The sequence below is a fragment of the Physella acuta genome, unplaced genomic scaffold (genome assembly GCF_028476545.2).
Source record: "Physella acuta isolate Inbredline_101_S28 unplaced genomic scaffold, ASM2847654v3 ptg000003l, whole genome shotgun sequence".
Lineage (NCBI taxonomy): Eukaryota > Metazoa > Mollusca > Gastropoda > Physidae > Physella > Physella acuta.
This window is the reverse complement of record NW_026731523.1, coordinates 118,781-145,000: the sequence shown is the minus strand read 5'-3', so window position 1 is coordinate 145,000 and position 26,220 is coordinate 118,781. Positions and strand designations below refer to the sequence as shown.

The window sequence follows — 26,220 nt, the reverse complement described above, 5'->3', positions numbered from 1 at the left end:
AATTGTTCTTATCTCTCTCCAGCGCCAACTACAACCAAATCAACACCAACAACAACTACTACCAAGCCTACACCCGCAACAACTACTACCAAGCCTACACCCGCAACAACGACTACCAAGCCTACACCCGCAACAACAACTACCAAAGCTACACCAGCAACAACTAAGACGACGACGACAACAACAACTACCAAGCCTACAAGTAAAGAGATATATATATATATATATATATATATATATATATATATATATATATATATATATATATATATATATATATATATAAATATATAGTATATTTATTTGTATGTATATACTTTGTATTAATAATTGGGCGTAGCTATGGACGGAGTGGGACGGAGTGGTAGAGAGCTGGACTGCTAACCCGTACCGTAAGTCTCGAGTTCGAATCTGGGTTCAAGTCAGTAGACCGTCCCCGTGTCCACCCAACTGTGATGGGTACCTAACTCACGTTAGGGAAAGTAAAGGCGGCTGGGCATAGTACTGATCACACTATCTCTTCATATGCCGAGGTCACAGAAACAAGTGAACTCTACTTCACTTGTCCATAGACCGTCAGGTTTGAAAGGGAAACTTTACTTTTTAGCGCAATTTCCATACTGGACAATAGCGATTATTAACTCGTCATTTCTGGTGATGGATGGATGGATGTGTGTCCGCAGCTTTAATTCGTATCTCCTCCTCAACGAAGCAATATCGAGGATTAGTTCCAAAAGCAAATATGTTAAGCAAGTTCCGAGGATGATTGTGGGCCAAAAAAAATTCCCGGAATTTCTTCCTGGATTTCCCGGAAAAGCAAAAAAACCTCGAAAAAATGCAGTTTTTGACCCATATCTCGGCAACCAGACTACTTAGCGACTTGAAACATTTACCAATCGATTCCTGCCATAATTTATAACAATATTGCCGAAGAAAGTTTTCAAAAATATTAATTAAGGAAATTGCGCTTAAATTGTCACTAGACCTTTTATTAACTTGTTTACTATGGATGGGCTGAGGGGTGGTTGACCCTAGTTCTCACTTTAGGGGGGGGGATCTAAAGTGGAAGGTACATTTTTTCATAATGTAAAAATGTTCATTTTATACAAAATTTGAATTGACGTGAGTAATGTATATTTGTTATAATATAATTAATTCTAATTTTTGTTCCTTATTGTGCATTTGGTCATCTGTCTTAGCTTTCTACTCCCAACGTTCGGTGGCTGCTCTAAACCTCAACCTAACCTATCGGCCTCTGCCAGTTCGCAGCGTTTCCTGTGTTGGGGTGGGGCGGGGGTCCACTCTAAGGCCTGTCTGGCTCTATTGCCGGCATTCGTCTTAAGAGTTTGTTTCCGCCATTTCCTCTTCATCATTTTCCTTTCAACTGTTTCCTGTCCACACTTCTCCGCATATGTTTGTGCTTTCTTACTTGTCTTGTCGTTTGACTTTTAATGTACTCCATTGGAACACATTTAAAAAATAAATAAATACTAAGTGCCAAATGTTTATGCACGTTTGTCCACAGCCAGCAGAAAATTTACACTAAAATGTTACCGTGTAACAACAGGTCAGATATGTGTACAGAGTGTGTGTACACAATCATACAACAAAGAAAGATATGGGCATTAGATTTGCTGTAGATCTTTTGACCAAATATTGTTTAATTCATTAATGAACAGGTTATATCTTTTGGCCAATATTCCGCCGAAGACAGCTATTGCTTTGTGTTTTGTAACTCTGTTCATCCTAAGTAGAAATACATGCACAAAATCCCCAAGTGTTTCAAAGATACAACAAAAATATGCACACCTCCATGGGCTCCTTACAAAAGAACTTTATTTAAACTCACAATCACAAATAGTTCAGTTGTAAAACGAAATAATATAGTAATAAAAATGTGTGTAAACACAGATAAAACAACGCACATGTTGGTAATGTTCCTATAGTTCTCTCTCTCTCTCTCTCTCCCTCTCTCTCTCTCTCTCTCTCTCTCTCTCTCTATATATATATATATATATATATATATATATATATATATATATATATATACATACATATATATATATATATATATATATATATATATATATATATATATATATATATATATATATATATATATATATAAGCATTAAATGACTAAAACTGGATTATTTAGCTATGACAAGACCACCGTACACTCCACCACCTGCTGCGAAGTGTGAAAAGGAGACTAAGGCAGACATCCTCTTGTTAATAGACGCCTCCTTCAGCATCGGGGAGGTATTCTGGGGGTTCCAAATGAACATGGCTGCCAATTTTACACAGTATTTTGAAGTGGGCCCTGATAAAGTACTCTTCTCGATGGTCTCATTTTCCAAGACCCCTACCTTGAATTTCGACTTTGCAAGATACAAAGATGCCAGCTCTTTGAGACAGGTGAAGTGCTTTCAATTGTTTTTAAATTAAAAGGTTTAATATAAATAGCAGCATGGGTCGGTGAACTTATTGTTTACTAAACCAGTAAGTCCCGAGTTCGAACCCCGGGCAGGGGCGGCTTAATAACTTTGGATAGCAAAACATCTATGATAAATAACTACAAAATTAAACAACTGCTGTCTTGTAGTTTGTTCTTGAATAGACAAAGGGTATGGAAGCAAATCTTTAAAAAAAAAGCACCATGAAATCAGAAATAACTATAACATGTTAACACGTAATTATTGATTGTGTTAGAGGAATACCGTCCAGAATTACAATTAACAACGAGAAGAGAAAAAATAGCAGCTTATTTTTTTTAAGGCATTTGCAAGCATCAAGTACAAAAAGGTTTATGGAACAAGGACCGACCTAGCTCTAAAAAAGATCAACGAAGAAAACCTGTTTAGCCCTGAGTTCGGTGGGCGCGAAGACTGCATAGACATCATAATTTGTTTGACTGATGGTAACTCGGATAACTTTGAAGAAAGTAGGTACTTGTGTTCTAAAATCATCATCATTTTTTTCCCGTTCGTGGCCAAGAAACATGGGCCAGATGAAGTAGATTTCATACCCCTACATATGCCGAAGTCCGTGAAACAGATTAACTCTACTTCATCTTCCTCTGTTGTCTTGGGCACGAACACCAACCTTTAGATATAAATAGGAATATACGAGAAAGTTCAAGGGATCTCACTCCCGCTTAGATCTTTCCTAAGTCATGTGTATTTCAATAGAATTGTGCTATTCGCAAAATGACTTGCCATCAATTTTAACAGGAATTGAAAAAAAAAAACTCAATTTCTAAGAACCGGTTTGAAAATATATTTTCAAAAAATAAACATACCAACGCCTCAAGTTTGTTATTTATTTTAGCCTCGAAACAAGCAAGTAGATTAAAAAAAAAAGGAATCTTCATATTAGCTGTTGGGATTGGTGATGACATTTCCGAAAATGAGCTGGAAGTAATAGCCTCTTCTAAAGAGAACGTCTTAATGGCACTGGATTACAACTTGCTGGATTACAGCATGCAAGCTCTCGTCAACAGAACATGTACGTAGACTAGAGTGTTATGTTACATCTTTAAACCTATACTGTCGCCAAATTTGCTCAGGAGTTTGTTCAATCATTTCAACTAATTTTCTTCCTGTATAAGGTTTTAATAAGAAATGACCCTGGCTTTGATCTCTTTGTTTGCCACACGTTTTTGTTCTTATAACGTTTATTTATACACTACTCTGTTCTATTAACATTTATAGAAATAGTATTTACTTCTCTGTTCCACTTCCACTTTTCTAAAACATTTGCTATTCGTTTCTTTTTTTTGCTACTGTTATCTAAAAGCTGTGTACACTTCTTTTCAACTTCAAATTATTTAATATCTGAAGCACGTTTCATCTTTCCTTGCTTATCTTCAAGTAACTTGTTTCCTGATGTTTTCCTTATCTTTGAACTGGCACACTCACAACCAGCCCACATCGGAACAAAATCGTTTATATATCGGTAATTTAGCCAACCCACAACCAACCCAACCAGCAAATATACGTTTCACGTCTCAGTAATTTAGCCAACCCACAACCAATCCAACCAACAAATATACGTTTCACGTCTCAGTAAATTAGCCAACCCACAACCAACCCAACCAACAAATATACGTTTCACGTCTCAGTAATTTAGCCAACCCACAACCAACCCAACCATCAAATATACGTTTCACGTCTCAGTACTTTAGCCAACCCACAACCAACCCAACCATCAAATATACGTTTCACGTCTCAGTACTTTAGCCAACCCACAACCAACCCAACCATCAAATATACGTTTCACGTCTCAGTAATTTAGCCAACCCACAACCAACCCAACCAACAAATATACGTTTCACGTCTCAGTAAATTAGCCAACCCACAACCAACCCAACCATCAAATATACGTTTCACGTCTCAGTAATTTAGCCAACCCACAACCAATCCAACCAACAAATATACGTTTCACGTCTCAGTAAATTAGCCAACCCACAACCAACCCAACCAACAAATATACGTTTCACGTCTCAGTAATTTAGCCAACCCACAACCAACCCAACCATCAAATATACGTTTCACGTCTCAGTACTTTAGCCAACCCACAACCAACCCAACCATCAAATATACGTTTCACGTCTCAGTAAATTAGCCAACCCACAACCAACCCAACCAACAAATATACGTTTCACGTCTCAGTAATTTAGCCAACCCACAACCAATTCAACCAGCAAATATACGTTTCACGTCTCAGTAATTTAGCCAACCCACAACCAACCCAACCATCAAATATACGTTTCACGTCTCAGTAAATTAGCCAACCCACAACCAACCCAACCAACAAAACGAAACCATTTCACGTCTCAATTATTAAACCAATCCACAACCAACCCACAACCAACTCAACCCGCATTTTTCTTATTCTCCAATCACCACTGACTTTGTGTAAATGTAGCTACATAAATTAACCAAAATTTATAGTTTAATGTATGTGTAAATTACTAAATATAGTTTCATTTGTTCAGAACACTAAGCCATCTATGATATAAAGAAAAATTAAAAAAAAAAAAAACAACACATATTACTTAGCGTAAGAACTTTACTGTAAAAAAAATGTTTATATCGTATCTTTTTTATTAAAAAAAATGTATTTAATTATCCATTACTTTGTACTTCAGGTGCACATAAGCAGTAAAGAATGCGAAAGCTGACAAAAGTGCGGATGGCGGTTATAACTCTAATGGGGATTTTAACACTGCACTTTAAATTACAATTAAAAGTAAACGCATTGCATTAAAAATATAATAATCAATCTTCGTTTTAGTTTGTTTTTTCGATATATGGAACACTTATTAAAAGGAAAGTAAAAGTTCCCTTTCAAACCTGACGATCTATAGGGCTGGTGAAGTAGAGTTTACTTGTTTATGTGACCTCGGCATATGGAGGGATAGTGTGGTCAGCACTATGTCCAGCCGCTTTACTTTCCCCAACGTGAGTTAGGTACCCATCAGAGTATGGTGGACTCAGGACGGTCTACTGACTTTAACCCAGATTCGAACTCGAGATTTACGGATCTCTACCGCTAGACCACTCCGTCCCCTGAACACTAATTAAGGAGGTTCATTAATTGAGGAGGTCAACCCATTCGATTAAGCTCATGGTTGCTGAACCGAAAAGTCTCGAGTTCGAACCCTCGGGCAGATGAGGCTCGTTAGTTGGGGACAGTCACTCTTCTAGGAGAGACAACTCCAAAATTAAACAACTGCTGCCTTGTAGTTTGTATTTAGTTGGACAAAGGCTATGGTAGCAAATCCAAAAAGTAAAGCAGGCTGAATTCAATGACCTCAGTGGCGCATAACCAGTTGACACGTAACGCTTAATTGTGTTGGATGCGTGGTCGAGTCGGCAAAAAGCTCATGTTTGATAAATTCGAACAAAGTCTCGAGTTCAAAACCACTGGCAGATAAATCTCGATCCCCTTCAACACTAATAATTAAGAACGAAGAAAAGAAGAAGAAGAAGTTTTAGACCAGCGTTCTGTTAACGACACAAATCTTTAAGGTATAAACTGTAATATGATATAATTAATTTTCACAACACGTCAGCCATATTTAAGTAATCTTTTTTTTTCCATACTAATCTAATCCTTTACACCACGCATTTGGAAAGTACGACAGTGCAAAGATAGAAAATGCAACATGGCTATATCGTTAGTAATGTCACAGGGTAACCAAAATGTATCGCCTATCATTCAAAATTACAAAAATGTTATAGATTGAACACTTTACCGTTGATTTAACACATTTGGAATGTAGATACAATTTTACACAACGGTGTTTAAAAAAATACAAAGTCACTAATAATTCTTGAAGACATATATGAATGTAACTGAGACATAATAAGCTGACTGTGATGACTCTAGTTATACGTCATAGCGGTCAAGCAGGTGAAAGCAGAAACAGAGAATAGCCTAGTCAGGTGGACCAATAGAATTGCAGGAGATGGCCGGTCACGTGAGACGGTCAGGTGACCACTGAAGCGTGGGTCAGCAGTTAGAGATAGGTAGCGCTAGAGGAAAGATGTAGAGCAGGGGTTCCCAACCCCGTGCCCGCGGGCGCCATGTGTAAATAAAGAATATTCTTATTATCTTGAATTGGACTTTTGTGTGATTCCACAAACTGTACCAGGCATATATAAGAAGAGGCGATCCTCAGAGAAAGAATATGTTATATCGTATTCTCATGACTGAACATAACTGATATATAGCATTAAAAACCCCGGCATAACACTGACCCATCTATATATATAATTCTCTTCCTGGAGACGCTAGAAAACAAGCTGTAAGCGCGCTCCATACCACCCCACTCCTACTTTGTCTGGTGAACTGTGTTTCACGATAAATGTTTACATTACAATCGTAGAGCCGGGTTTAGTGACGGCTATTAGGGGCAGATAATTTAGTTTGAAACGATTTTAAACTTAGGGGAGGTAACTAAGAGGAGGCTGATTCATGGGGGGGGGGGGGGGTTAGGGTAGGGGTTGGGGGAAGGAGGGTGGGGGTAGTATCGTCCTTAACGACCTACTGATAGTGTTTTAAAGCAAATATTTTCAGTGCCAGCATTGGTGCTGTCGAATTCACAAATTATGACTTACTGAAAAATAGAAAATAAAACAACTAAATAGCGGCGTATGATATGCCGCGGGTCGGCTCGTATACAATATTACAATCGTTAGTTAACCCTAATAAGTTTTCTGAGCAAACTAACAATACAGTAAACAAAACCTGTCATTTGACATCTATGCATTAATAGCAACACTCACGAGAGAGTTCAAATCACACGCTTGACTGCAAAGGACGTCCCTGCATCCACCCAAGCATGTCTGATGGGTACCTCAATCACGTTAGGAAAAGTAAAGGCGTTTGGGAATAGCGATCACAACAGTATTCTTTATAAGCCGAGATGACATACACATGTGAACTTCATCAGTGCCCCTACCCCCACCTCATCCGAGGCATGACCCAGTCTCTATCTCCCACCATAACAAAAAAGAATATATTTTAATACATATACAGTGGCGTAGCGAGGGGGGGGGGGTTCGGACTGCACCGGGTGACACCATTTAGGGGGTGATACCAAGGCAAAAAATAGCAAAATATAGAGAAAAATTATAATTCCACTTAATTAAGTGATTAATTCGAGTGTTAAAAAGTCTTTTAAGAGGTGCAAATCGAAAGTTTGAGGCTGGTGCAAATGGGAAATTGAAAGTTTGTCCACGGGCGCCGCGAAGGGTCGCTACGCCTCTGGGAGGGTGACACCATTAAGTGCCGCACAGGGCCTCGCTACGCCACTGAATATATATATTACATAAATATGAATATAAATATATATATATATATATATATACATATATATATATATATATTACATAAATATAAATATATATATATATATACATATATATATATATATACATATATATATATATACATATATATGTATATATATTTATGTATATATATATATATATATATATATATATATATATATATATATATGTATGTATATATATATATATATATACAAATATATATATATATATATATATATATATATATATATATATATGTATGTATATATATATATATATATATACAAATATATATATATATATATATATATATATATATATATATATATATATATATATATATATATATATATATATATTTAAACTCTAAGTAGTGTCCGCCCACCACTGACATTTTTTCCGCACCCGATCCCCGCCCGTCGGAAGTTTTAAGTGCCCCCCCCCCCTTCTAAAGAAAAATGTCTGAAAGAAACTTTCGGATAATAAAAAAAACAAAATATAGCTAATTCCAATGTAATAACCAATTTGCACAAAAAAATGTAATGTATATATGATGTCTTAATTAATTAATAATGCAAATTCATTAAGCATACAATTAATTCTATTTGATGTCACGTTGCTTTGTCTATTTGAAATCGTTTAAATGTCGATTCGCACATGCGCATACAATCTAATTTTCCTGTGAGATATTTAATCTGAGATAATTTGTCTATGATATTATTTGTCCTGATATATTTTGTCATGATATTATTTGTCCGTGAGATTATTTGTCTTGAGAACGCTTGTCCGTGAGATATTTTATCTGGGATCTTTTGTCTGGATATTTAGTCTGTAACCATTTGTCCTGAGATCATTTGTCCTGAGATCATTTGTCCTGAGATCATTTGTCCTGAGATCATTTGTCCTGAGATCATTTGTCCTGAGATCATTGTCCTGAGATCATTTGTCCAAAGATCATTGTCCTGAAATCATTTGTCCTGAGATCATTTGTCCTGAGATCATTTGTCCTGAGATCATTTGTCCTCAGATCATTTGTCCTCAGATCATTTGTCCTGAGATCATTTGTCCTGAGATCATTTGTCCTGAGATCATTTGTCCTGAGATCATTTGTCCTGAGATCATTTGTCCTGAGATTATTTGTCCTGAGATCATTTGTCCTGAGATCATTTGTCCTGAGATCATTTGTCCTGAGATCATTTGTCCTGAGATCATTTGTCCTGAGATCATTTGTCCTGAGATAATTTTTCCTGAGATAATTTGTCCTGAAATAGTTTGTCATTGGAACCCTGAAAGGATACTGAAGTTATCGTATTTACACACACAGATAAAAAATATATATATATATATATATATATATATATATATATATATATATATATATATATATATATATATATATATATATAGAGAGAGAGAGAGAGAGAGAGAGAGAGAGAGTTTGTTGAGTTATTACATTATTATTGTCATCTGATTTTATTTAACATAAAAAATATATATTAATACAAAATTAAATTGTAGAGTTATTCCCAATTAAACTACCCCCATACAATAAAAATGCATTTAACCCATATTATCCCAAGGTCTCAAATTTTTATAATTTTTTGATATGGTTTAGCTTTTGGGCACTGAATGAAGGAATGACTATGGATTTTTTTTTAAAATCAATACTTTTTTAAATATCGATTTTTTAAAAAACGTCCCATAAATGGGACGCTAGCAACGAACGGCCCCATGTACATTTATTGAAAAATAAAATCATTTTTCACGAAATATGGTTAATCACGCGAAAATTAAGCTGTGTACTGATTTTGTATTGTTAGACCAATGATTTAATTGTTTAGGACAGCTAAAAATACTGATAATGATCAATTGGGTTAGCCATACCATGGTCTAAAATGCAGAAATTTTGTTCAAAAGTCTAGTTTTCTTTCAATCTAGCATCCATCAAAGTGAACAACACTTGGAAATAAGTAAAGCTGTGACTAGTACATCTAATTATACACACATGATCACAAATATTGTTATTATTCATCGAAACTGTAATATAATTAAATATAAACAATTGATTTTTTTGGGGGGCGTACATGAAATTTTCAGGGGTGGGGACTTAAATTTCAGGGGAAGGGTGGACATTGGCAAAAGTATGTTTTGTATATAAATTCCAATTTCTTCTGGGGACAGAGCCCCCCCCCCCCCCCCTCATCCGAAATGATGCCTGAAAGAAACTCTGCCCTTAGTGAAAAAAGAGTGCAAAAGATGTTCCGGTCCAGTCCCAGATGTCATCCAGCCATCTTCTCTTTTGTTACCCTCGCTATCCCCCCCCCCCACAGGCGTACATTAGGACATCAGACATCTTATTTCTAGGGCACGGATCCGTCTCTGGGGGCTTGTATTGAGTGTTCATGGCTCTCATCCATGTATGCACCTCACTATGCGAACAGCTCCCAATCTAACACCAGGAATCTCCTTAAAAAGTTAACAAAGTAAAGCTGGTATCGGTAACCTTTGGAGGGGGATATTATTGGGGCATGACAACTGTACACAGCTAATTCACATTTCTGCTATATGTAGCTTAAGCCCTCTTATATGAAGAGAGTTAACCAACCCCCATGACTGAATCATTTCACCTAAAACGTGGCCATTGTTATTATTCTGGTTTGTTATAATTTTAATATCACGCGCTAGTAAATTTACAGCAATACTAAATTAGTTTGTATTCAATGGTATTAAATACTTCAGTAAGTGTAATTCTGAAAACTTAAAAATAAAATGTAATTTTTTCAATATTTGCAATTTTCTAATACAATAATATATAAGAAAATATAGCTCAAGGTCATAATTAAATATCTATAAATACTACTTAACACCCCAAAGTCAACAGTTAACAAAGTCAACAATTGTTTCACCATAAATAACCATTTAACATAAATATTTGCATCTGTGTTTCACGCTAGTGTCCAATAAATGTGACGTTTGTGTAACAATCTGCATAAATATAGGTCAAGGTCATAATTAAATATCTATACATACTACTTAACACCCCAAATTCAGCAGTTAACAAAGTCAACAATTGTTTCACCATAAATAACCATTTAACATAAACATTTGCATCTTTGTTTCTCGCTAGTGTCCAATAAATGTGACGTTTGTGTAACAATCTGCATAAATATAGGTCAAGGTCATAATTAAATATCTATACATACTACTTAACACCCCAAATTCAGCAGTTAACAAAGTCAACAATTGTTTCACCATAAATAACCATTTAACATAAACATTTGCATCTTTGTTTCTCGCTAGTGTCCAATAAATGTGACGTTTGTGTAACAATCTACATGGGGCCATTCGTTGCTAGCGTCCCACTTATGGGACGCTTGTTGTACACTTGATATAACGAAGTAGTAAAAAAAAATTGTTATTTTTAAATTTTTATCAGATAGAAATATGGTACTGCTACAAGTTTCAAATGTATTTTGCACTTAAAATGTTAATATTTTAGAAGATATGCATTATCCTGTGCGCATGTTTTCTTTTTTCCGCCATTTTGACAAGTCCTGCAAATCCGGCACTATAACATTTTTCTAAATTAATTTTTTTCACAAAACACACACAAATTCAATAGTTTAGCCATTTTCAAATACAATGAAACATAATTTGTGTTTTAACTAGTATTTAATAAATTTTAGCAATTTTTTTACCAAGCGTCCCATAAGTGGGACGCTAGCAGAATATGGGTTAATTACTTTTATTCTCTTTACTATTTTACAAGCTTTTATTTAACTTGCTTCCTCTGTCTGACGTCGATTAATTGTATCCTTGAAGATTGTTCTGGAATAACGGTGATGTTTTAGCCAAATGGATCACAACATACAGGACAGCTAACTTACCTTAACCCTAACCACGTGAAGTTTCTTCCCCATACTTCACCACAACATCAGACATTCTACACATCCTAACCCTAAACATGTCAAGTTTTTTTATCGAATCCTTGCCCTAAACATATCAAAATTCTTGATCTAATCCTAACCCTAAACATGTCAAGTTTCTTGATCTAATCCTAACCCTAAACATGTCAAGTTTCTTGATCTAATCCTAACCCTAAACATGTCAAGTTTCTTGATCTAATCCTAACCCTAAACATGTCAAGTTTCTTGATCTAATCCTAACCCTAAACATGTCAAGTTTCTTGATCTAATCCTAACCCTAAACATGTCAAGTTTCTTGATATAATCCTTACCCTAAACATGTCAAGTTTCTTGATCTAATCCTTACCCTAAACATGTCAAGTTTCTTGATCTAATCCTTACCCTAAACATGTCAAGTTTCTTGATCTAATCCTAACCCTAAACATGTCAAGTTTCTTGATCTAATCCTAACCCTAAACATGTCAAGTTTCTTGATCTAATCCTTACCCTAAACATGTCAAGTTTCTTGATCTAATCCTAACCCTAAACATGTCAAGTTTCTTGATCTAATCCTAACCCTAAACATGTCAAGTTTCTTGATCTAATCCTTACCCTAAACATCTCAAGTTTCTTGATCTAATCCTAACCCTAAACATGTCAAGTTTCTTGATCTAATCCTAACCCTAAACATGTCAAGTTTCTTGATCTAATCCTAACCCTAACAATCTCGCGTTGTTCGTCTAATCCTTACCCTAACCACCTCAAATTTCTCAACTAATCCTTACCCTAACCACCTCACGTTTCTCTAATCCTAACCATAACCACCTCACATTTGTTCATATAACCCTAACCCTAACCACCTCACATTTGTTCATATAATCCTTACCCTAACCACCTCACATTTGTTCATGTAACCCTAACCCTAACCACCTCACAATTGTTCATCTTATCCTTATCCTAACCACCTCACATTTGTTCATCTAACCCTTACCCTAACCACCTCACGTTTCTCTAATCCTTACCCTAACCACCTTACGTTTCTTCATCTAATCCTTACCCTAACCACCTCACGTTTGTTCATCCAGCCCTTACCCTAACCACCTCACATTTGTTCATCTAATCCTTACCATAACCACCTTACGTTTCTTCATCTAATCCTTACCCTACATACCTCATGTTTCTCCAACTAATCCTTACCCTAACCACCTCACATTTCTTCATCTAATCCTTACCCTAAACACGTCATGTTTCTCGCTCATAGCCTCAGCTTACACGACGACTTCTCCATTCAATGCCATGTTTATGCGCATTATTTCCTCAAGCCTTTGTTCGCATACATGTGGGTAGTAATATATCATTTTATTTGTTCTCATTAATCCATCTCAGATCACTCCAGTTATTGGAAAATGTAATTTCTCGTCGTTCCCTGCATGTAGGCAACATGGTGTGTATCATGTCTTTACCTCGGTTAAGTTTATCCTTACATTCAGTATTGTACTCTTTTAGCTTTGCGAATTATCTAGATACATTTTAAATGCATCTCAAATTTTTAAAATAATTTATTTGTTTGTAAACCTAATTATACACTTTTAAAAAATAAATAGAACTTTTATTTTATTTTATAATTGTAATCTTTTCTTTGATTTATAAAAAATAAAAATATGCTCCACTTTCGTTCTAAATCCGGTCTGCTTACCCGAAATAACCGGTTGCACAGTTTTGGAACCGCTGTTTTATTAAATTAAATTAAATCTCTACGAATTATCTAGCTATTATACACCATGCAAATCCGACGCGCTTTGCACTCGTAACTCGAATAAATCCTGGGGATACAAATAGTGAGATTATCATGTTCTTAATTAGATTTTGGTTTGATCATTTCCCGAGCAGGTTAGATAGACTACACTGTTAACTGTGGTACTGATACATATATCTTTGGAGCTATAACATTCATATCATCATCATGTAAGTAGAGTTTCCATTTATGAAAAAGATAAACTGCTTCTCTTTTTTTAAGAGGCATACACGATGTGGTTTCCTAAACTAGTGTCAACATTTTATGCGCCATTTGAATGGTAACTCCAACTTCAGCCTTCGATTCTATCTGGATTTGAATTCATCAACGTTGTCATCTAAATAATAATCTGCTAAGCAGCTCTTCTTTGAATTTTAGTAGTTTATTCTCCAAGATGGATCGGTAGTGATAGACCAATATTCTCATTAACCCTGAGATCAAATCTTGGGACATTAAGCAACCCATTCGCTCTACCGCCCTACCACGCCGTTCTTAAAATACGCAAATATATTTAATTTTTCAGAAAAATTATTTTTTGACTTTATAATAAACAAATCGTGTATTAAGATACAAAACCAAATGTTGAATGTAATATATGACGATCTATATCACATGATTACTTTTGCTAAAGTAGAAATTTCAATTCAGAACACACACACACACACACAATACGAAATATGTCTGTACCCCATGGTATGTCAAAGGCTAGTCATAAAACGTATAGGTCTATACGCGGCAACCTGTTACTTTATGCTTTTACTCTGAAGTAATGTGTTACCGTAACATAGGATAAAAAAGGAGACAAGTACTTCATTTCGGCGATGATGTAGGTGTGACTATCTGGGTTAGGACTAACGACCTTAAGAGGCGAATACCTTGGGAATAATTAATTAGCAGTTAATTAATATTTTACACTAATTTCCATATACAGTCAGAGCAACAAAAAAAAACAGCGTTACTTAAACGTGTAGAAAGATACCGTTATTTAGATTCTTACTCGTTATGTTATAGTTTGAACGATTTAAATCCCTACCCAAACTGATTCGCTTTACACGATTTGTTGACATGCATTGTTGATTAACATCATTTAACCCTTTATTTTCGAAATTAATTTCTGAATGATATTTCGTCTTTAAAAATATGTTACTATATTTTTTTTGGCACACTTAAAGCATAAGTCGAAGGAAATTTAGTCTCGTTAATTTTTTATGGTTAAAATAGATATTGGTAGGCCAATGAAAATATTTGGGCTAGAAAAGTTGAATATTAAAGTAAAACGAAGCAAAATAAAGAACATGTGTGAGATCTGTACAGCATAACTGTGAACTACTGATACAGAAAGAAACTGAAACTACCGGATACTCAAGGGAGATAATACTATTTATTACATCAATAAATTTAAAAATTCAACTTAGATTAAAAATAATACATGAGCTTAACTAAAGTGGTACATATAAGTACCATAAAAGGGTTAAATCTAAGAGCATTGACCTATTTGTACTTTGTTCAAGCAATTTATAGCTTCCTTTGTTTCTTATCGTCTATGTGTTACGTTTTAAGTATTCACCAAGAGCCTCCGTCTTACAACTAGCATCCCTGCTCATGTGACTCGTCCTTTTATAATGATAAAAATAATCTTCTTCTTCTTCTTCTTCTTCGTTCTTAATTATTAGTGTTGAAGGGGATAGAGATTTATCTGCCAAGCGTTTGAACTCGAGACTGTTCGAATTTATCAACCATGAGCTTCTTGCCGACTCGACCACGCCTCCAACACAATTAAGCGTTACGTGTCAACTGGTTATGCGCCATTGAGGCCATTGACTCCGATTTCAGCCTGCTTTTTCTTTTTGGATTTGCTTCCATAGCCTTTGTCCAACCAAGAACAAACTACAAGGCAGCAGTTGTTTAATTTTTGGAGTTGTCTCTCCTAGAAGAGTGGCTGTCCCCAGCTAACGAGCCTCATCTGCCCGGGGGTTCGAACTCGAGACTTTAAAAAAAAAATAATAAAAATAATGATTGTGTCTTTATTTTCAGCATCAAGCCTCGCCGATAATGTTAATCTTGTTGTTGCTCGCTCTAATGTTGGTCGGTCAAGGTCGAACAGGTAGCCATTAAATCACTTCAGGAATAGGGCTTGTAAGTAGGTCACAACTTCTCGTTCTCGTACTTGCCAGCTAGTAGATTTCGAGACCGTAGACTTACAAGCCCTATTGGTTACATGAAATCACACGCATGTCAATCTATGAGTTGTCTTGTTTTGTTTTTTTTGTTTTTTTTTAATACCATCAAGGAACAATATGAATGTTGTCTTCTGTGTTTTGTCATATTTTAGTTTGTGTTGTGTCTAAATAAAAGAGTCAAATATTTGATACTGCATATATGCCGTTGGAGTTATTTTTACGTTACGACCCAATTCTTGGGGTTCAATGATTTTTTTATTCAATGTATATTTGTCGTTAAATTTTGCATCTCAACTTTGAGCCATTTCTAATTCATATATTTATTTCAAACATTCCATACGTGCTAATCTGCAACAACACTATATTAATATATCAATTTTCACATTTGATTAATCGATGCATTTACTTTTTTAAGGACTACTATAATAAATAGTAAAAGCGTGATGTATAGGGGTATCTAATTGAGATGTTTATTTGAAACATTTCGGACGTGCGAATTTTCGATGACAACACAAAATTATAAACATTATTACATTAAAAAAATATATTTACGAATTACTGTAAGTAATAGCAAAAGGTTGATACTCGGTCAGGTGAGCTGGTGTTAAAGATACAAATATTAGAACTAAAACGAACGTTAATATACGTAATATCATTTTCTTTTTAGTTTTCATCTATTTTACATCAACTACCTTTTTAACCCGAAGTGCCGTAATGAAACAACTTGTGTTTTTTTCTTAAAATTTGATTATTCTTATGCTTTTGTAATTTTACTAAAAACAGTATTAAAACAATTTTAAGAAAAAAATACACATATTTACGTACACTAAAAAAAAGACAATGTAAGAAAAACTATTCTTGCTTTAGATATATGCTATTAAATTGGACTTTTATTTAATATTTTAAATTCAAGTTTGCAACCAATATTTGTCACTATTACACAAACTCACATTAGGGAAAACACAATAAGCTGGGCAAAGTGCTGACCACAATACCCCTTCATATGCCGCGGTAATCTGAAACAGATAAACTCTACTTCATCTGCCCATGTGTCTTAGGCATGAACGGGAAAAGATGATGATTACATCTTAAGACATAGTTTATATCTTTTGAAACGTAGTCTATTTATATTGTTTTATAATTTTTACGTAAACGTATATTTAAAAAAAAAAAAACTACCCTTATCATCATAACATTATTATATTGCTTCGTTGAGGAGGAGATGCGACTTTAAACTGCGGACACACATCCATCCATCCATCCATCCATTCATCCATACATTCATACATCCAGAAATGACGGGTTAATAAACGCAATTCTCCAGAATGGTAATTGCGCTAAAAAAACTACCCTTATCATCATAACACAACGAAGGGTATTTTTCTTTTAAATACAATTTTTTTCTCGATCTTTGTACACAGATTTTATAATCGACATACAACCGAAAATTGTTTTTTTCTCTATCGTGTTACAGATTTTATAATTGACATACAACTGTAAATTGTTTTTTTTCTCGATCGTGTTACAGATTTTATAATTGACATACAACTGTAAATTGTTGTTTTTTTCTCGATAGTGTTACAGATTTTATAATTGACATACAACTGCAAATTGTTTTTTTTTTCGATCTTGTAACACATATTTTATAACTGACATACAACTGCAAATTGTTTTTTTTTCTCGATCTTGTAACACAGATTTTATAACTGACATAAACTGAAAGTTGTTTTTTCTCGATCTTGTTACACATATTTTATAACTGACATACAACTGAAAATTCTTTTTTTTCTCGATCTTGTAACACAGATTTTATAACTGACATACAACTGAATTTTTTTTATCGATCATGTTACACAAATTTTATAATTGATATACAACCGAAAATTGATTTTTTCTCGATCTTGTTACACAGATTTTGAAATTAACATACATCTGAAAATCAGTGAAACGCAAACTTTCCCGAAGAACTGTGACGACAAGCAAGCCACGGATCAAGGCATGAAGGCACAGAACGCACAAGTTGGATCCCAATCACCGTGCCCTAATGATTCGAACTCACCTTCTCAAAGCGGCAACGTCCATGTTCAACTGTCTGTTTCAAAACTACTGAATGCTCTTGGTTATCCCAATCAGTCTAACGTGAATAGTGGTAATGTTTTCCATCAAGTTTTTGTTAAGTAAAAATAATTTAAAGAGATCAAATTGAATATTGATGTTAAGACGTTCAAAAGATGATAAGGCATCAGGGGTTTGGCGTGGTCAGGTCGGTTAAGCTCATGATTACTGAATTTAAATTTCCCGAGTTCGAAACCCCGGGTAGATAAGGCTCACTAGCTGGGACGCCTCCAAAATCAAATAACTGCTTCCCTGAAGTTTGTTATTGGTTGGATGACGGCAGTAGAGTCAACGACCTATAAGGCGCATTAAAGTTGACTTAATATTTAGCTGTGTAGGAGTGAATCTCTTTCAATACTTGAACTAGGAACGAAGAAGAAGAAGTTATGGTTTTTTACTTTTTGACGAGTAAAATAAAAAAAAAATGCTAATACATAACTCTCAGAAGATACGATAATGTGTATATTCGTTTCCGTAAAAATCGACAGTTAAATATAAACACCATAATGAACATCAAAGCTCTTAAACTCTTAAACACAATAGAGTTACACTTCAGCGATTAATGAAGAAAGGTTAAAAAAAAAGAACGAGCATGTATTATTATGTTTTGTTAGAATTGCAAAAAAAAAATTTTTAAGGAAAGGGGAAAAATAAATAAAATGTCTCCATAATTACTACCACTGATACAATTATACAATAAAAGATAATCTTTATAATTATGTTTCACAGCAACAACAACCACTACGCCAAAGACGACACAGACAACGAAAAAAACGACAACGACGACGTCGACGACGACGACGACAACCAAAACAAGTAAGTTGAAATCATGCTTGTATAAAGTATATATATATATATATATATATATATATATATATATATATATATATATATATATATGTATTTATATATTTAAATATATATGTATATGTATATATATAGTTTATGTATGAAATATATATATATAGTTTATGTATGATATATATATATATATATATATATATATATATATATATATATATATATATATATATATAAGCATATATATATAGTTTAATTAAGTATGATATATATATGTATATTTATATATATATATATATATATATATTTATATTTATATATATATATATATATATATATATATATATATATATATATATATATATATATATAAGTATAAGTATAATAAATATAAATATAAATATAAATAAATAAATAAATAAATATATATATATATATATATATATATATATATATATATATATATATATATATATATATATATATATATATATATATATATGCATGTATATATGTAAAATATAATGCTAAATGTGATTCCTATAAAAATGTGTAACCTAATTCTTGCAGCACCACCCGACCACCCTACCCTCCCTCCACCCCTAAGCCCTGTGTGCTGGGGAACAGGGCTGACATTATCCTTGTGATGGACGCCTCCACCAGCATAGGCGCCAACAACTGGATCTACCAGACGCAGATGGCCGCCAACATCACCAAGTACTTTGACGTCCAACAAAATCGTGTCAGGTTTGCCGCCATCACTTTTAACCGGATTCCTGTAAAAGAGTTTGATTTGAAAGACTACACGAGTCAAAAATCTTTAGAAAAGGTCTGCGCTTTAATTCGTTTTTAGAAGTGTTTTTGTAAAATTTGTCATTTAATATGAGGTGTATTATTGTAAATGAAAGTTTTTAACCGAAGACCTATAAAACAATTTGACCTTAAAGACCACACGAATAAAATCCTTTGGAAAAGGTCTGCGTTTTAAATAGTACTTTTAATTATTTTTTAAAATAAAATATGTCATATATTTTTGTATATGAATCTTCTTTTTTCTTCGTTTTTAATTATAATGATGGACTGGATATCCTCCAACAAGATATTATGTGTCAAGTAGTTCTGCGCAATATAGCTGATTGACTCCGATTTCAGTTTGCATTATTTGTAAATACAAATACTTCATCCGTCAACAAAAATTACAATCCAGCAGTTCTTTAACTTTGGAGCCTTCTTTCCTAGATGTGTTACTGTTTCCTCTAATGAGCTTCATCTGCCCAGGATATATAGCAACGCCTCCCTCTTTATTGTTCTACGTTCATTTTTCCCTAAAATTTGAATCCTGATGAAGCGTATTAAAAAACACATTTTGTTTCAAACTTCAGGATATCCAACAACGCCTTCCCCTATATTTTGTTCTACGTTCATTCTTCCCTAAAACTTGAATCAAGATGAAGCGTATTAAAAAACACATTTTGTTTCAAACTTCAGGCTCTACTGGCAATTCCTTACCCTGGAATCGAAGGTACTCGAACTGATTTGGCACTGGCCCTTATAACAGATAAGAACATGTTTGGCACTGAGGCAGGTGGGAGGGATGGCATTCCTCACCTTGTAATCGTTATGACGGACGGGTATGCTACTGAGGATAAAAAAGGTTTGTACTTGTTTCAAAATCGATCGAAAAATTGTGTTCTTTTTTTTCTCCTCACAAAACTGGTTCTAAAAGACCATATCGTAATTTTCTAAACTGTTTTCAAAACGTGTATATGCTTTCTTAGCTTGGTAGTAATTTTTTTTGTAGTATAAAAGAAAGCTTTCTTTTTTACGAGATCTACACAGTAATGCATGATTACCAAAAATTTCTCAAAATCGATTCACGGATGAATTGTAAATTTGAAAATGAATCTCAGAATGGTTAGATTCTTATGCAATGCAGTTTAACAATTTGCCATAAATAATAGAAAAATGCATCCTGCTTTGTATGATATAAAAATTGAGTATCAGCACTGTTTTGAAAATCTGCCTAAGTATATCTTTGTGCTTTTGACCACTACAAAATTTTGCTATTAATTTTTTTTTTAAACTATAATCACCTCAACAAATGGATTTCTTAAATGTGCATACCAAATTTTAATTTAGCTCTCGAAGAGGCAACCAAGTTAAAAGTAAAGGGCACTTTGATACTTACGGTTGGAATTAGCCAAGATATCTCACAGTCCGAATTGGAAGGCATGGCGAGTTCTAAAGACAACGTGATCAAAGCCACAAGCTACAGTCTTCTAGATTACAGTATGCATGCTCTTGTAAAGCGGACTTGTGATAGTAAGTTTAAGTTCGGTTAGGTGTATCCAGTCTTCATGATGTCAAACATCTCTGTCCTGGGCTAGTCTCTCCAACTGTCCCCAGGTGTCCTGGGCTAGTCTCTCCAACTGTCCCCAGGTGTATCCTGTCCTGGGTTAGTCTCTCCAACTGTTCCCAGGTGTATCCAATCCTCTTGGTGTCAGGCATCTATGTCCTGGGCTAGTCTCTCCATCTGTTATCGGGTGTATCCAATGTTCTTGGTGTAAAACATCTCTGTCCTGGGCTAGTCTCTCCAACTGTCCCAAAGTGTATAAAATCTTCTTGGTGTCAGGCATCTCTGTCCTGGGCTAGTCTCTCCAACTGTCCCCAGGTGTATCCTGTCCTGGGCTAGTCTTTCCAACTGTTCCCAGGTGTATCCAGACTAGTCTCTCCAACTGTCCCCAGGTGTATCCAATCTTCTTGGTGTCAGGCATCTCTGTCCTGGGCTAGACTCTCCAACTGTCCCCAGGTGTCCTGGGCTAGTCTCTCCAACTGTCCCCAGGTGTATCCTGTCCTGGGCTAGTCTCTCCAACTGTCCCCAGGTGTATCCAATCTTCTTGGTGTCAGACATCTCTGTCCTGGGCTAGTCTCTCCAGCTGTCCACAGGTGTATACAATCTTCTTGACATCTTCTTCCAGGCCACGTCTCTAGGTCTTCCTTGCTTTTCCTCTTTCCTTTTTCCCTGTGATTTCAGATAGGGCCTCATGTAATTTGCTGAATACAGGTTTCTTGAGTATGTGACCAATCTATCTACATTTTCTCTGAAGGTTCTTTTCTTCGGCTTGCTGTTAGTTTGCCCATCTCTATAGCAACTTATTTTTAATGGTACAGCATATTTGAAGGATCTTTCTAAGCCTTGCGTTTGTAAATGATTGTCTACAAAGACTTAATTTAAGCGTATGAATTATCATAACACTTAAAACGTTTTGACTTCATTCTTTACTCTATAATACTTTTTACTACTTCTAATTGTGAATACCGTTTTAAGCTAGCGTTCAGACCTACAATGTTGTTATAATGATGTTTTGCGAAAAGCTTTGATTGTAAAAAACAATCTTCAATTACAAAACGTATAACATCGTAGCGAGGAAAGATTATTTGCAGACTGGAGAGTTCTTGAACTAGAAAACTGTAGTGGTGTTCCCTGTGGTCATTGGTCCTGGGAACATTTTGTCCTGCGAAAATATTTCATGAGAAATTGTATTTGTTATATTTTGTGTGTAAGAACATTTCTCCTGACATTGTTTGTCCGTGAGATATTTTGTCTAAGAACTTTTGTCCTGAGATTATTTGTCCGTGAGATATATTTTGTCTGGGATATTTTGTCTAAGAAATTTTGTCCTGAGCTTTTTCTCACGAATGCTATAATCCTGGTATACAAGCTGTCACGAATACGCAACAGTGACAGAGTCCATTTCATCTTTATATATTAGATTGATATACATTATACTTTGTCACATTTAAATTATGTGTATGTATTCCATCAAATAGATGTTAAGACAGCTGGCTAAATACAGAATCAAGCTAATATGGATGACGAAACCAAAGCTGGAATAACAATTCTCAAAACTTCATCATTGATTTTAATATTAAAAATAAAATTAAAGCAATAAAACATATCAATTTTCGTTTTAGTTCTATGTATTTTATTTTAATTGATGAAGTAGTTTATTTCAAATGAAGACCAGTTTCTTCAAAACGGATCTGTCTGTTTTTCTAGTTTTCAAGATAAAGATTAACTTTATTTATTTAAGTGAACAAGCTCTTTGGTTCAGATTGTACTTAAGATAAGAAAGGCTATTCGTATTATTTTTTTCGATAAGACGTTATTTTATCTAGTATAAGAAAGAGTATGTTTTTAAATGTATAGGTTATTCAGTTATGACCGCCATCGAATGAGTCAGTTGTGGGCTTTTCCAGTTCAGTGTATGGGGATAGAAGTCCACCATCAGGTTACATGTTAACATCATGCTTTTTAACAACTTTTCTTCACGAGGGTGGGGGTGGGGAAGGGGTGGTTAGAATCCTTATCAAAATCAATTTTAAATGTAGAGGCACTATGTTAAAAGTGGTCATTCGATTCATTTGTCTAGAACAAATGTATCGGGAGGTAGCCTATTTTTGTCGGGAGTCAATATGTTGCGAGCATATTTGTCGGGAGCCAAATATGCTAGGAGACTAGTGTTGCGAGTCAGTATGACAGAGCCCTATTTTGACTGAGTAGTTTTAACGAGAGCCAGTTTGTCTTGGTCATTTTTGTAACGGGCCGTTTTGACGGTGCACCTACTTAACCTGCAAAGTGTTCTACATTTTAAAAATAATTTTATTCTCAAAACTACGGCAGGTTATACTGCATGTCACGTAATTAAATTTGACCCAGCGCATCTGTGTGTCTCCCTAACTGAAACTTGATTAAGATAATTTTGTGTTCCTAACTAATAGTTTTTCGAGCGCACAAAAAAAAAACAACCCACATTTCATTTGTTTTTTTTTTTCTGTTTTTCTGTTTTTCAAAAAAAAAAAAAAAAAAAAAAAAAAAAAAAAAAAAAAAAAAAAAAAAAAAAAAAAAAAATTACAAATCGATGATGCAATTAGAACAATGACCTAACGCCTTATTACAGCGCAGTTGCCCAGGTAGGGATCACGTGACCCATACTGGCTGTCACAAAAAGAATGAACTATTTAGCCTGGGCGGGGTAAGTAATTCTCGCCACGCTCCGGTAAATGTTGCACCCAGCTCAGTAGAGGGGCTGGAGTCTAATGAGAGTTTAATCTCTACACCAGCAAGCTCAAATGGTAATTGGTGAATAATTGAAGAGTATTAATTCACCATTAAGGGGCTTAGCTCTTTTCAATAAAATGGCAGTACTTTGGAGTTGTGTAATCAGCTAGACCCTTTAGCAGACGGTGAGTCGATGTTTGTTTACTTTGTTGGTAGTGTTCCAACATTTTTTGTTTGCTTATTTATGTGTTTCCAACCAACATTTATACATTTCTTACAGTGTATATTTTTTAAAATTTTAAACATTTGAAGTTAAATCAAGTACTTTTGTAATAAATCTTTCTTTTACATTTGCGATTTTCTTACATGTTTAAATGTCATAATTATGTAGCCTTCTTTTAAAAACAACCCACTTCAAAATGTTATAAATTAGGCCTATATAAGTTCTTGTGCACGATTATCTTTAATTACATAAATAATACATGGTTGCTAGTTATATTTGTTAAGATATATTTTGAAACCGGTGTTCGTAAAATAAAATTTGATGTTAGTTAATACTTATATTGCATACACATTCGCAAACAATAAACGAATCTAAATTACATAAAGTTAAAATGTGTATCTTGTAGTACCAAATAAAAATAAAAATATTCTTAATTGCGAAAAAGCAAAAAAAAAACTGGTGTCTTGAAAAATAAACGCTTCTTTGAGGGTTGTTGCCCTTTAATTTTAATACCAATTCCTGGTCTACTGTCAAATATAACAGTCTGAAGGCATTGAAGTAAGTCAGTCTATTGCTACGCCAAACTATTGTTTGTGTATGTACGTGTATGTTTGTGTGTAAGCCTGCGCGCTTATGTGTATAAAAGTGCTATCGCATTCATATGATTGTAAGAACCCTCTATCATTTGGTTTTTACACGAAATTTCTGAAAAAAGGCTGCGATAGTAAATTTGAGCTAAATAACACGAACCTATGCTAAAAGTTCAAGAACTTGGATTATGATCCCATCTCCCAGTTTAATTTTGATGACAAGAATACTTTTCATCCAAAACTGTACTTAAGAAAACTGCAGTGTAAAGCTGATTTTCAAATTAAGGATGATTTAATACAATGGTCTGTAAAGTTATTCATTTCATAGTATTTATTCAATTCAATAATGGTAGGGGTAGGCGTGGTCGATTCGGTAAAGCTGACGAGGCTCGTTAGCTGAGAGACAACTCCAAAATCAAAATGTGGTTTGTTCTTGGTTAGACAAAGGCTAAGGAAGCAAATCCAACAACAAAAGCAGGATGAAATCGGAGTCAATGGCGCATAACCAGTTGACACGAATATTAAATTGTATTGGAGGGGATCTATTCCAACACTAAAATTAAGAATTAAGAAGAAGAAGAATCAATAACGGTAACAACATTTAGGCACGGATATATCAAAAATATGGTTTCAATATATAATTATATGTATGCTATTTATAACAATTTTATGTGAATGTATATTGTTTTAAAGCCTAGCCTTAAATACAGTTCTCGGTTAGGTTTCTACATTGGCACGCGGACTACAATTAAGTAGAAAACCGTGTTAAAGTTCGTACTTAAACACCTGTTACCTCTAGTTTACTGTACCGTATGGCAGGGATAGTCGTTTGTTTAGCGATAATTATGGTGATTTTATTGATGCCTACATTAGCAGTACAGACAGCATTTCATCAAACGGGGGCATTCGTATTGCTGCGTTAGAGGTGAAAGTCTTGGATCGCAGCAAGACGAACAGAGAATTTTTTGTTTCATTTTTGTGATTTTGTTCATACATAATTCTAAATAGTACGAACGGCGCTGCTTTTAACATTATTTTTCTTTAAACTTTCGTACATTCATTTTTTATTTATTTTTGTATTACCCGTGAATCTGCTAGACTTTAGTGATCGTTATTATTTCTTTACCTCTTGTCTATTTAGCAATTTCTTAGGGACTTAATTTGAATGTATTTAAAAGATGAGATTTTTTGCTGTGTTATAAGAAGAAGTATGGGAGTAAAAGAAAACATGGAATAAGTTTTGACAAATATCAGCTTGAAAATAATCTATAGATCTATATATAATTCTCTTCTTGGAGACGATAGAAAACACCAAGCTGTAAGCGCGCTCCCTACCACCCCTACCCCTACATGGTCTGGTGAACTGTGGTTCACGCTAAATGTTTACAATCGTAGAGCCGTGTTTAGTGACGGCTATTAGGGGCAGATAATGTAGTTTGAAACGATTTTAAACTTATGGGAGGTAACTAAGAGGAGTTTGCTTTCAAGGGGGGGGGGTATCGTCCTTAACGACCATCTGATAGTGTTTTAAAGCAAGTATTTTCAGTGGCAGCATTGGTACTGTCGAATTCACAAATTATGAATTACTGAAAAGTAGAAAATAAAACAAGTTAAATAGCGGCGTATGATACGCCGCGGGTCAGCTCGTATACCATATTCATTTAACATGACGGTGTGTCCTAGCGATAGAGCACTAGACTGCTAA

General features: G+C 34.6%; 2 protein-coding genes and 1 long non-coding RNA gene across 3 annotated transcripts in view; all 3 read left to right on the top strand.

Annotated features, from left to right (window-relative positions):
• Nucleotides 1-5,286, top strand: part of LOC131952595 (mucin-3A) — a 13,989-nt gene extending 8,703 nt beyond the window's left edge. Inside the window, exons 6-10 of the mRNA XM_059315745.1 lie at nucleotides 23-202; nucleotides 2,159-2,418; nucleotides 2,779-2,944; nucleotides 3,331-3,507; nucleotides 5,153-5,286. Coding sequence (XP_059171728.1) covers nucleotides 23-202; nucleotides 2,159-2,418; nucleotides 2,779-2,944; nucleotides 3,331-3,507; nucleotides 5,153-5,169 — 800 coding nt within the window. The 3' untranslated portion in view covers nucleotides 5,170-5,286. The remainder of the gene's footprint in view (nucleotides 1-22; nucleotides 203-2,158; nucleotides 2,419-2,778; nucleotides 2,945-3,330; nucleotides 3,508-5,152) is intronic.
• An 8,302-nt stretch (nucleotides 5,287-13,588) lies between these two features.
• On the top strand, nucleotides 13,589-18,649 carry LOC131956071 (uncharacterized). Its single transcript, XR_009388954.1, has 4 exons — nucleotides 13,589-13,714; nucleotides 15,579-15,648; nucleotides 17,637-17,873; nucleotides 18,569-18,649. It is a non-coding gene; the product is annotated as an uncharacterized LOC131956071 (long non-coding RNA).
• A 581-nt stretch (nucleotides 18,650-19,230) lies between these two features.
• Nucleotides 19,231-22,591, top strand: LOC131955261 (collagen alpha-1(XII) chain-like). The gene is made up of 4 exons (XM_059319682.1): nucleotides 19,231-19,469; nucleotides 20,129-20,294; nucleotides 20,780-20,962; nucleotides 22,472-22,591. The coding sequence occupies exons 1-4, from the start codon at nucleotides 19,287-19,289 to the stop codon at nucleotides 22,489-22,491; spliced, it is 552 nt and encodes a 183-aa protein (XP_059175665.1). The 5' UTR covers nucleotides 19,231-19,286; the 3' UTR covers nucleotides 22,492-22,591.
• The last annotated feature ends 3,629 nt before the right edge of the window (nucleotides 22,592-26,220 follow it).

Coding starts and splice junctions, on each gene's coding strand:
- LOC131955261 (XM_059319682.1), top strand. CDS start 19,287: ATGGACGCCTCCACCAGCATAGGCGCCAACAACTGGATCTACCAGACG. Junction 19,470..20,128: donor GTCAAAAATCTTTAGAAAAG/GTCTGCGCTTTA, acceptor TTCAAACTTCAG/GCTCTACTGGCAATTCCTTA. Junction 20,295..20,779: donor TGCTACTGAGGATAAAAAAG/GTTTGTACTTGT, acceptor ATTTTAATTTAG/CTCTCGAAGAGGCAACCAAG.